This window comes from Echinops telfairi, unplaced genomic scaffold, assembly GCF_000313985.2.
Source record: "Echinops telfairi isolate 266 unplaced genomic scaffold, ASM31398v2 ScPeMD7_7424;HRSCAF=8462, whole genome shotgun sequence".
NCBI lineage: Eukaryota > Metazoa > Chordata > Mammalia > Afrosoricida > Tenrecidae > Echinops > Echinops telfairi.
The window spans coordinates 81,559,404-81,572,446 of record NW_022111324.1 but is presented as its reverse complement, the minus strand read 5'-3'; the positions used below and the strand labels follow the sequence as shown (position 1 = coordinate 81,572,446).

At 36.4% G+C, this 13,043-nt stretch overlaps 1 protein-coding gene across 4 annotated transcripts in view; it reads right to left on the bottom strand.

The window, feature by feature from the left end:
• The window catches only part of CDC42BPA (CDC42 binding protein kinase alpha), a 303,883-nt gene that overhangs the window by 80,223 nt on the left and 210,617 nt on the right, over nt 1–13,043 (bottom strand). For all 4 annotated transcript variants that reach the window (XM_045297994.1, XM_030887740.2, XM_004699965.3 and 1 more), the window contains 4 exons: nt 12,137–12,261; nt 2,125–2,230; nt 1,531–1,679; nt 1,407–1,489 (listed from right to left, as the gene is read on the bottom strand). In XM_045297994.1, the coding sequence (XP_045153929.1) occupies nt 1,407–1,489; nt 1,531–1,679; nt 2,125–2,230; nt 12,137–12,261 (463 nt within the window). The remainder of the gene's footprint in view (nt 1–1,406; nt 1,490–1,530; nt 1,680–2,124; nt 2,231–12,136; nt 12,262–13,043) is intronic.

Genomic DNA, 13,043 nt, shown 5'->3' with positions numbered 1-13,043 from the left:
GGGGGGTCACCACAACATGAGGAAGTGTATTGAAGGGTTGCGGCATTAGGAAGGTTGAGAACCGCTGCTCCAGGCAATGACATTTGAACTATTTGGCCTTTACATTATCAGCCCACCACTTAACCCATTACACCAAAAGAGCTACAATATATCTTTATGTAAATACAGTTTTATTAGAACACAATCTTGCTCACTCATTTAAGTGTTGTCTATGTCTGCTTTTATACTACAATGGCAGAATTAAATAGTTATGTTACAGACTGTATGCCCTCAAAGCCTAAAATATTTACTCTCTGGTGCTTTTTAGAAAAAAAGCTGAATGACCCCTGAACTAAATTATTAACAAGATAATATATAACCAAAAGTTCCTTTCAAAATTCTGTTTATAGTCTTTTCATAAGAATCTATGAAAATGGAGCAAATACATGAATAAGTTTATAATTTTAAGTGTGACTTAAATAGCTCTAATTTATGAACAGATGCATGTCCATATAGGAAGATCATACCTGTTTCAAATTAAAACACAGAAACTGACATTCAGAAATTTCATGCAGGGGTCATTCATATTTTTGAAAAAGCTTTTATGTCTTCCTTTTCAATGTCTGACAAGTATATATAAGTAATATTTATATCTAGATTATTTATAATGAAAAATTAATAATTCAGCAGGGTGCCATGAATCTGGCCTATTTGATATAAAACAGTAATGACTGACAGTTAAGTACTAAGGTTTCTCACCATTACAAACTGAGTTTATGGGCTTACATTTCTCATCATCTCAACTTTGAATTTGGAAACTCTGGTATGTCAAGGGACAAATAGATTCCTTTATCTATATATTCATTGTGACCTGAATTATGCACTGTTTCTCTATATCACCTATACGGACTTAATGTTTTATCATGTTTATAACTAATTTTATGATTATTATTTTGTCATTTATGTATCTACAGTATAATCTGTTATATTCTTTTGATAACAAAGGTGTGTATTAATTAGCTAAATGGCCCAGAGTTTCTAGAATATACTTTTAATGTACATGTAGAACCATAGAAAAAAATAATGTAATTAAAATATATTATTATGAAACAAAATCAATTGAATTTTCATTGTGAAAGAGAAGCTACAAAAAAAAAAGAAAGAGAAGCTACAGTTTTCAGATCACTACATTGTGCTGTGGCTACATGTTCTATTTTAATACTAATATGGTAACCCTAGAAGTGAAGAAATTTAGATGAAATATAAATGAAATTTTAGAATCAACTAAACGTATAAACAATGGAAAAAGTAAACAATGGTATATTACTTAGCACTATCAATTCTATTTTATGAAGAAACAAGAAATAAGGTTGTATTAAAATCCCATCACTAAAGCAAGAGTTGAAAGTTTCATCCATTTTGAAATTTTTGTAACATTTTAGGGTCATTTAATAAAAGGGATAGACAGGAAATTAAACAAAGAAATTTCTTTTCAAATATTTTTGACAGGCTTGGAAATTATCCGTGTAGGACTGTATTATTAAATCTTACCATTCTGTTATGATGTTAGATGCTTTCACTTTATTCAGCTCTTCTTGAATGGCTTGTTTGGCTCTTATTTCTGCATCTAGAGCTGACTGCAACTCCAGTCTTGCTGACATATCCAGTTTTGCAAATCGACGCATCTTCCAAGGCATATCCTGTGGAATAGTACGGCAATGTTTTTAGCTCCTTGCCATTTTATTTTTAACATTAAAAATTTATTAATCTAAGTGAATTTGGGAGCTGTCCAAATGCATTCTCTAACAACAACAACAAAACAATGAAAATATTTCTTGTGAAAATAAAATTATTTCTCACTAAATTTAGAATTAATTGTAAGCATATATATAAAAGAGTTCATTTTCCTATCACGTTACCAACAATGGGCATCCAGGCAAATTATAGTTAGGTATATGTGCTTAATGTTTTCCTAACCTGGAAAAAAACATTTTAGAGGCTCAGACCTCCAACTGGTTTCTCATGGAAAAGTTTACAGCAGGCCGAAGCTCAGAAAAACTAACTTAAGTAATCAGATTTATCTGGGTTTTTTTAAGGCATCTTTTTCTAATCTAACATGCCGCTATGCAAAGTGGCAGAGCTTACTGTTGCCCGTGTACCCAAGCTGGAATTTCTTAATGCTTCCAATTCTTCCGTCATTTTAGAGGCCAAGGCCTGAAGATAACCTCGCGCATCCTTTTCATCACTGACCCTAAAATGCACATATAAAGACAAAGCACACAAGTTAACCAGAAAACACTCTAATGAGATATTATTTTTAAAGCTTCACATAGGCATAAATGACTAGTGATAGAAACAAAGATTTTAAAAAAATCTTTCCCCAAAACTTTATTATCTATCTGTCAACAGGTAGCAAGAGTCTAAACACATCACGGTGGTGACTCATTGCCATCGAGTTGATTCAGACCCAGAGACCCCGCAGGCAGACTACAACTTCCCCATAGGGGTTCTAAGGCTGTAATCTTTAAAGCCGGTTGTCACATCTTTCTCCCATGTAGTGGTCAGTGGCTTCACACTATCAACCTTTTGGTTATCAGCCAAGTACTTTTACCACTGTATCAGTGGGGCTTCTCATAGTTCTCTAGTTCTAAGTGAACTAGAGTTATCTTCAAATTAAAGCTAGCAATGCTTTTCCTGGAAATTATATTCTGCCATTTGACTTTATGAAAGTTTAACACATCCATCATAAAACTGATTAAGTTTAGAAAGTTTAGTCTAAAATGGAATGATTTGCCAATATTCAGCTTTTATGGTAATGAATATATAAATGTTTTCTAAAATGACTAATAAAATATTAGTCAAAAAAGATTAATGTCTACTAAAATTCAGTTTCTAATTTACTCTTTTAAGACTATCTAGTTGATGCACCTACTAGGACTTTTGATATAAACTTTTCACATGATATTCACTGAAACAACAAAGTTCACATTTTAGAATTTCTCAAGAGCATGTTTGCATTTGCGACACCTCCTCCACAATATGAAAGGATGGGGTGAGTGTGAGTGAGGACTAAAAACAGGATATGAATACTTACAAAAGAAGCTCTATTCTCAAAAAACAAAAACCTTTGGCATACTAAAGCCATAATTATACAAATAAAAATGGAATTGAACTTTGCAATGCTCAGAAGTGTGTGTTAAACTACTTTGGGGAAGATGATTTGCTTTGAGCAGGCTGGTTGCCGCAGTGCTTTGTTCCTGTTAGGTGCAGCAAGTTGGGGTCTGAGTACTGCTTCCCTGAGCACTACTGCGAATCCAAGCAAGATGAAATTCTTGACAATTTCAATCTTCTCTCCAGTTATCATGATGTTACCCATTGGTCCAGTTGTGAGGATTTGGTCTTCTTTATATTGAACTGTAATCCACAATGAACACTACATTCCTTGATCTTCACTAGCAAGTATGACAAGTCCTCCTCACTTTCAGCAAACAAGGTTGTATCATCTACATATCACGGTTATTAATAAACCTTCCCCCAATCTGATGTGTTCTTCATATAGTCCAGCATTTCAGATCATTTGTTTAGCATACAGATTGAGTAAGCATGGCAAAAAGATACAACCCTGATGCACACTTTTCCTGATTTTTAAACCATGCCTGGTTTTAGCATCTTAAAATTTTAAATCTTTAGATTTAAAAAATATATAGCTATCCAAGAGATTCTTTAATGGGGGGATGAAGCATTCAGATGGGAAAGTATTTTGGAGTTACAATCAAAATAACACACGAGGGGGTACCCCCACATCCCCCAAATGGGAAAAAGCTCCGATGGGCGGAGCTTTCATAGTACACACTTTTCTTACTAGGTGAGCATCCAGCAACTCACTCTGAGTTAGTGCAATCAGTGGCATCACCTGGGAAGGTTCTCTCTGGTCACAGTGAGATTTTTTTCGTAAAAGCAGTTTAGCTCGAATCTTGTTTTTTTTTTGTGTTGGCTGATTTAAGAGACCAGCGTGCAGCTATGAAATTCTGGTTCCTGCTCGGGAAAAATGCTGCAAAAACATCTGTGATGTTGAACACCGCTTACAAGGACAGTGCTATGGAAACAACTAAAGTGTACAAGTGCTTTTCTCATTTCAAAAAAGGTGAAATGTCAATTGATGATCAACCTTGTTCTGGACATCTGTCAACTTCCTGACTGGATGAAAATGTTGACTCAGTGCATTTGGAGTTTGTTCCACCAGGTCAGACTGTTAATTAAGCTTTCTATTTAGAGGTTCTGAAAAGATTGCATAACAGTGTGCGACAAAAAGGGCCTGATATGTGGCAGATGGGGGACTGGTTTTGCCACTATGACAATTCAGTTATTCACACAGCCACCTCAGTGCTCCAGTTTTTGGCAAAAAACAAACAAACCCCAGCATGCCTTTCTTGCCTCATGCACCTAACTCACCTGACCTCACTATGTGCAACTTCTTTTTGTTTCTGGGAATGAAGAGGGACATAAAAAGATAATGATTTGACAATATAGAAAAAGTGAAGAAAAAATAAAGGGGGGTGGGTGCTGTCAGCCACCCAAACAGATGAGTTTGAAAAATGTTTTCAAGAATGGAATCATAGAGTTGACAAACATATTAAGTGTAATGGAAAGTACTTTGAAGGTGATATGGTTGTCTTTTAAAATAAATTAAATACATAGTTAAAAAAATTGTGTTTTGGGGGTGGTGGTGTTTAACCCCTTGTATTTTTAGACATAAAGTAAATGTACCCGACACCACGTTTGAATAGTCAGTTAAGAATCAGGCTAACTTAGAGGTCAGCATTTCAAACCCACAGGTGCTAAGAGAAAGATGAGACAGTCTGTCCCCTGAATGGGTGTTATACATTTAAACAGACTGGGCAGCAGGGGGTGTGTATATGCACACTGCCTTTTAAAGAAAAGGAATGTAGAAAAACTCTATGTTACGGTTTTTGAGTGTTGGAGAAGGCTGTTTCCTTCTAAAATTCTTTAGCTTTGGATACCATGTAACTACAACTTTTTCATTTCATATCTAATCTATCATATGAAAAAATATATAGATGAAGGCTATCTTTCATAGCATATAAAGAAATATATTTACATTGCTAATATGAAGAAAACTATAGTACCATTTAAATGGTCAAAATAAAAGGCCTCAATTAGTGTTGGTTTAGTATCTATCAGAGCTCAGAGCTCTGGTTTATACAAATTTGGGGGAACAGGTGATGCTTACTGTGTTTTATTTACTTTATATACGAAATAACTACTTTTAAATTACTTTTATGTTGGTTGAAATTATGACAATCTACTCAAACCTTGCTTTTCACATGCATGCTGAACACAATCCCATTCCCTCATTACTGCTGTCTTCCCTCCATCTCTAACTTCTGATTTAACACAAGAGTTTTTCCTAACTACAGAATAGTACTGAGGAAAGTAATCTTGCCACTCAATTTAAGTTCTACTGGGCTCTAGAGTTTGTACAATAATTCCTTTTCATCATCACTGCTGTTTCTTTATATCTGACCTCAAAAGTTTCACTTTTAACAGGAGAAAAAAAGGCCTCGTTTTCTGCAGGCCCAACACTATCCCTTATCCTTAGGCCACTTTCAAGTCTTCTCATGCTTATTTGCCTACATTAAAAAATAGTAAGTTTTAAAGGCAGGTCTCTGATCTTTTCTTGGGTTAAACCATTCATATGTAATACAAATACCATGGTTATTATTTCCTACCATTGAGTAGATTCCAACTACTACGAGCTTATGAGACAGAGTAAAACTGGCCCTTTGTGTTTTGAGGCTATACATTTTTAATGGAATAGAAATCTTCATCTTTCTGGCGGGGAGCAGCTAGTGGGTTTGAACTGCTGACCTTGCAGTTAGCAGTCCAACACTACACCACTGAAAGTTATTATTACTTCATACAAATAATTTTTTTCATTATTACATCTTATATCATCATTTCCACTGTTTTCTTTGAACTTGAACAGCCCTTTCCTAACTAGCTCCCAAAAATATTCCATATCCCAGCTGCCTCAACCCCAACATTCTATTTATTTCCCTTTCCCTTCATTGTTAACAAAATCCATGTGGTACAACTGTTATTCTACTCAGCTTATAACCAAAAGTTTGGAAAGTTCAAGTGCAACCAGAATCACCTTGAAGTAAAGAATCGTTGCCCAACTTTGGAAAATTAGTCACATGATACCCTATGGAGCAGTGTTACTTTGACATACAAGTAACACTGGCATCAGTCTGAATAGACTGATGGTAACTGGTAGTTTCATTGTTTATATGTTTTTATAGCTAATTGCTCTAGTTTCTAGCTCTTCAGGTACTCCAGTATACTTTTTGAAGTTTTATTTCTGTCTCAACTTATAGTCATTAATCCAGAGAAAGTTGAGGCTTTCTCTTCCCCTACGGAGTCACCGTCTCAGAAACCCACAGGGGCAGTTCTACTCTACCTTACAGCGTCATTCTGAATGGGAATGGACTCGATGGGAATGTTCTATTTTCATTCAAATAACTGCTCAATTACAAAAGACAATTTTAGATCATTTTGTTACTTTTGGCATAACTAATCTCTTCTCATCTTAAAAAAATAAATCACGAATAACTTATTAAATACAGAAAGATATATAAACATGATTATGTTAGTCTAGGTTGACTAGAGAAACAAATTCATAGACACTCAGGTGTATAAGAAAGAGCTTTATATAAAAGAACAATTGTGTATTGAGAAAACATCCCAGCATTGTCCAGATCAAGTCCTTAAGTGTGATGTTAGCCCATATGTCCATTACTAGTCCATAAATTTTTCTTTAGACTCACGCAGCACATGCAATGATGCTGAATACAGGAAGATCACAGGCCAGTGGGTAGAAGGTCTTCTTGATCCAGTGAAAGTAGAAGCATCTCAATGCTGGTTGCAGGTTTCCATGTATCTCCTCCAGCTCTGAGTTTCTCAACAGCAGGAAAGGGAAGGCAGAGAGTGTGTCCTGCCTCCAGGGAGGAAGACTGGAGTTTCCGGAAACCTCAGGAGAAGCCATGCCCACACAGAGACCTCATTGGCTATGATCTGATTGACAGACTAGACTGTAGCCCTTTGCTCATGTTGACAGTAGATTATGTAACTCCCACAATGATCTTTGTACAATTGGGGATATAGAATATACACATAAGATTCTTTTTTTCTTTTTTTTTAGCACGTAAGGTTCTTGAGTCAAATACACCTGGGTTCATATCTTAGCTCCACTGCTTACCATCTTTGTGATTTTGGGTTATCAATCACAGAGGTGAAATAAAATTACTTGGTATATTTATTCTATCCAGTCTTTAGTAAAAGGCAAAATATTTATACAACTTGAAGAGAAACCAGAGTATTCTATCCAGTCTTTATAACTCCCACCGAATGACTAGGTGATGTGTGCAAGTAATCTGAAGAGGACTCTAACTAGAGGATTGGTCAGTTTTGCCATTCTTCTGGGTATAAAGTGAACCACCTCAGAAGCAAGATGAGAGAATATCCTATGAACACCAAGAAAGTAGAACCAGGAGTGGGGCATGTCTGATCTTTTGCATGGAAAGGTGGCAGAGGTGCTGCAGCCAAAGACCTTGAGACAGAGTGGTAGCTTCTCATCTCACAGAACAGGTAAAATTGAGTGCCTTTGGACTTTCAGAGTGGAGTGTCCTTTTCAACACTTGCCTTTTTTACAAAGGAGGATTTTTTTTTTTTAACACTTGCCTGAGCAGGGCAAAAGCAAAGAGAAAGTGTAGCTGAGTACCAGGACCAGAGAGTCTGTGGTGTTGAGAACGGCTGCTTCAGACAAAAGCACTGTATCATTAGCATTTCTGATGCTGAGCTGTAGCTTATTAATTTTCCTAATAAGCCTCATAACGGTGAGCATTGTCTGTGAATTGTGTGGCCAGTGCAGTGAGTTATTGAATCCAGAGAATTATATTGCCATGGAGGGATGATTGGCGTCAAAATAGGGTAAGAAAGTTGGAGGGTAGAAGCATATCTGATCTCTGCCTCATGGAACCTGGCGTTAGGCTGAGGGGCAGTTGGTTTCTCTTTCCCCCTAGTGTCACCAGAAGAGATCAGACACGGTTCCCAGGTTATTTCTTCATTAACCCTCTCTAACTCTCCATTTTCTCACCTGTGAAGTGAGGCTGCTAATAACAACTACTCACAAGACCGCTTATCAAGTAAATGAGAACATGTAAATATTTAGACTAATAACTGGAATATTCTGTTTCAATAAACATAATACACAAACTAAGACTACTAAGTGAGAAGTGCTTGTAATAATGTGGAACGATTGGAATAATCCCATGCCTCTGGTGAGCCAAAGGTTAAAACGAAAGTCCTTGCTCTAAAATATTTTCCTATGAAAGAAATATTTCATAAGAAAAAGGCAGAGTGGATAGAGTAAGAGGCATAATTGCTGGAGCAGTGAATTGTTTAATGAGGCTCTTCTAGCCAAAGTGTCCCATCAATTGACTTTCTCTGCATGGTAGTCTAGATCAGTGCTTCTCAGCCTTCCTCATGCCGCGACCCTTTAATACAGTTCCTCATGTGATGCTGACCCCCTAACCATAAAATTAATTTCATTGCTACTTCATAACTGTAATGTTGCTATTGTTATGAATCGGGCGACCCCTGTGAAAGGGTCCTTTGACTCCCAAATGGGTCATGACCCACAGGTTGAGAACGGCTGGTCTAGTAAGAAGACGGAGGAAGATACTGAGAGTATTCACCTGTGACTAATTTTGAACAGGATTCCCTGGAATGCCATCCTGCTGAGGATAAAATGAGCTCTCTAGCTCAGGACGGGGAGCAGGGAAGCAGGGAATCTCATTAATCCCGTGCAGTGAACCGCCTGGATTCAGAAGACTGCGGTAACTTCGGAGGAGAAGGAGCAGACCCAGGAACCAGAGGCAGAGCATGAAATTGAGTGGTAGACTTCCCCACCCATGGAACCAGTAATGCCGAGTGCTTTGGGGCTTACTGAGTGAGGTGCTTCTGGCACTACATTCGGGGAACTGGGTTTGCTGACCCACAGAACTAGAGGTAGAGCTGGGCTGAGGCTTACAGTGGAGTGGTATGCCTCTCTGGGCATTTACTAGCACACCTGAAAGAACTTTGCAACAAGTCCTGATAAACAGCTATCCTTAGCATTTCTCACTGACATTACAACCTACTAACTTCCTTAATAAACTCTTTAATCATAGATTTTATTGGTGGGTTCTGTGTAGCCATTGCAATGGATATTAGAACCCAGAAAGTAAAAGAGAACATTAATTAAGGCAACTCAGTAATGTTAAGTGCATATAAGGTTATGACTACAGTACTGTTTGTTTTGTATTTAATCAATCCTTTTTCAATACAAACATTTAGAGTATTGTATACCACAGTATCTATAGCCTAATTTTGACATTACTTCATTTTGTAATACATGGATATAGTCCAAGTCTTTCTTTTTTTAATTTGTGATCAGCAGGTCAAACCGACCAGCTGCTCCCAGTCCTATACTACCCTATTAGGCTGCTAGCAGGTGAACATGACTTGAGGGCAATGCGTTTCTTTTCCCAGAGCCACTTCCCATTCCATCTAAACCCATCATGCCAGTCACTGGAAAGAAGCTGTCATCTAGGATCTCAGTTTTGCATAATAATAGTTTTGTCTTCAAAAAAGTCCCTTTAATCTGCAATTTAATTTCAAATTTGATTGTATAATAATGGAATTATAAATAAGTAATAAGTTTTATATTTTAAATTTGGATAAATAGCAAAATAATTGTATTTAAGAAGTATAGATTTAATGGCACAGATAGAAATTAAATATTACTGAACCATTAATCATTAAATATTACTGAACCATTTGGAAGTTAATGTCCAAAACGTGAGCATTTTCCTTTAGATATGTACTGTCTAAGGGATAGTCACAAATTCATAAATTGAAGATTCATTAAAATAAGAACTCTCTAGTTAAGCCAATATCAAAATCCTTCAGTCATTTAAGTAAGATTGCTTAAAAAGACAATGATTATTCATTTTTTATTTTATTTAACAAGAACACTGCTAAAATTATATATATATAAATAAAAACAAACTCCCTCCACCTCCCTCTACTGCCATCAAGTTGATTCTGCCTCATAGCAATCCTATGTAGAGTTCCTAGACTGCAAATCTTATAGAAGTTGACAACTTCATTATTCTCCTGCTAACAAGTAAAGAAAATGGTGAAATACTGTAGGAGCCGAAGTATGAGCCCAAGAAACAAAAATTCCCAGCAAGTGTCTGGTCGACACTAATGTGAAGAAACGAGTTGTTTGGATCAGGGCTTAAAGCCGGTTCGAACTGGTTGAGTCAGGGTCAACACAGCAAAACTGAAAGAAATCTGAATGAGCAAATATGGGTGTACCAGAACTATAACCAAAGCGGCAAAAATGATGAGTTGAAGTGCTGGAATGGAAGAACAGTGAGCCCTTTCAGGATCTTGATGCAGTAGATTCAATTACAGTATTACGAAGACTGTAGATGTTTAAACGCATGTTTAAAGAAGTGCCATTGGCCGCCATCTTTGAAAGCCCAGCACCACTGCTTATAACTCTACCACCACGAGATTTAGTTGTTACAGAATGCATACGCTATTCCTTTTTTAAAAAAGTTTCAGGCAAGACCTTGACCTGTTCTGGTGATCATTTTGGTGTAATTGTATAACATTATACCAATGTTATGATGTTGAATTATAATGTTAAAATTTTATAATAGTATAACATTTTTTACATTTGGGTCTGTCCCATTTTGACTTCTTTGACCAATTATGGAATTAGAAAGAACCAATTTGAAGTCTTGGTTCTGATTTAAATTAAAAACCCATGATATGCCAGTAAGAATAAGAGTAAAAAAGTTAAAAAATAAAAATAAAAAGTTAAGCTACTAAGATTAAGATTCTAACAAAAATAGGGTTCCTATAGGACTCTTACTTTTGCTATACTATATACTATAAATATACACAAATTTTTATAAGTCTCAGACTGGTCATTTAATGAATCAATTAGTATGATGGTTACTAAAATAATTATTCTAAATTAAACCCCAATAGCTTAAGGAACAGCTGACAAAAAGAAAACCACAGTGTAACCAGTTAAGGTTTTTAAAACGCTATGTGTGAATCATTCTGTTTCAATTATGAAAGAAGGTAACAGCATAGTCCGCTGTGCTTATTTTTCTGCATGCTTTTTTCTTTAAAATAATTATACATACAGCTGTTTTTAATCTCAAAAAGGAAATCTATAGAAGGTGAATAAGCTTCTTCAGTTCTGTCTGTGTTGAGAACTAAGTTTTTCTATTTGTGCCTTTCTTGCATTTGAAATATCTTCAATGATATACTTGGTTTGAGATTCTTTGCCATAGTCCTTAATAATCACAAAACTGCAACCAACCACTTTCTGGGATTTACCCTCCCTTGTGAATTTTGCAGAGGCCTGCCCACTCCCCTAGTTTTCTGCTGTCATGATCCCCGAGCAGGTTGATTTGGTGTTCAGTACAGGACCTCCACTAACTTGGAGATATATAAGCTCATCAACAAGGGATACAAGCACAGGAAGATGGGTTTGGGGTTTGTCTAAGGCTTTGATAGCTTTGAGAATTCCACATGCTAGGCCACCACGGATGAGGAGCTCCTTCAACATCCCTTGTAAAGTAGTTAATATCCATGACAATTCCAGCAACAATGACTTCTTCCTGGCCATGGCAGTGGGTAAAAATGGTGGTGATAAACCTTGAACACACCAGGACCTTCGCCGATGTACAATTCGGTGGCAACAGGGAAAGGGCTTTTCCTTTCTTAAAGAGCCAACTCTGTCTTAGCACAGGGTATTTTTCTTAGGAAGGATTATCAGCTTTGAATGAAGCTATGTGAAATCAGGAAGAGTTATGTTTCAGAGTTAGGAAATAAGAACAGAACATAAAACACAGTAGAACATAAGACAAAAAGGAATAAAACTGTTGTCAAAATAACTTATTTTTAAAAAACAAAATAAAGAACATGTTAGTAGCTTCCTGGATTTCATGCCGATTTGTTCAGATACCCACAATTACCCAGAAAAACATAGATTTAAAAGAATACTCACCACTGAATTATTTCTGTGATTTGAGCTTCCCAATGTGCAACTGACTCTTTCTTGTCTGCTAAATCTTTTACTTCTTCCTCTAATTGCTGATTGTGCATACTTAAATTCTCATACAAAATGGTAAGCTGAAAGATAGTTTTAAGAAATGTTTGATTTTTAGGATCAGTAATTCAAGGTCTTGGAATCTTTTGTTAAGTCTGATATCTTATCAGCATCCTCTAGAAAATGCATGTCCTTCTAATTTCCTATTAGTGCATTCCCTCTGGTCACTATACTTGAAAACATCAAATATTTTTTCAATATGCCTTCTTACTTCTCTTACTGAGCAGAATAAGTTGGTCCCTTTATGGCCCATTTTTCTTTTGCTTAAAGAAAGAATTCTCTTTTGGTATATTGAAGCCAGGATTGAAAAACCTATAGGGACAGCAAGTAGAATAAGGGGTTCTGGGAGAGGGGGGTGCAGTGCTTGGGAGGGGAAAGGGGTAAATGATGTCAAGGAGTTCATGTAGAAAAAGAATGCTTGAAACTGATTGTGGCAGCAATCGTACAATTCTACTTGATGTGATTGAAGCATGGAATGATATATGTATTAAATCCCATCTAATAAAAATTAAAATAAAGAATTCAATTCTGATGGTGGTAACATCTGTCCCTATTTTTTGTCTAAAAATATCTTGTCAATTTTTAATTTAATATTTTGATTATTCCAGAAATACAGTGTGAGAACTATGTCCATCTGGTCCTGCCACACCTAGGCTAAACACTAAGGGGGTGCAATAGAACAGCAAGAGAATGGAGCAGCAAGGTCCCAAGGGAATGCTGAAGGTGGACTTTGGGGCCAGGACTTGGTACCCTAACAGACTGGACTGGAAAACACTCCTAAAGGCCAACAAACAGTCTTGAACTA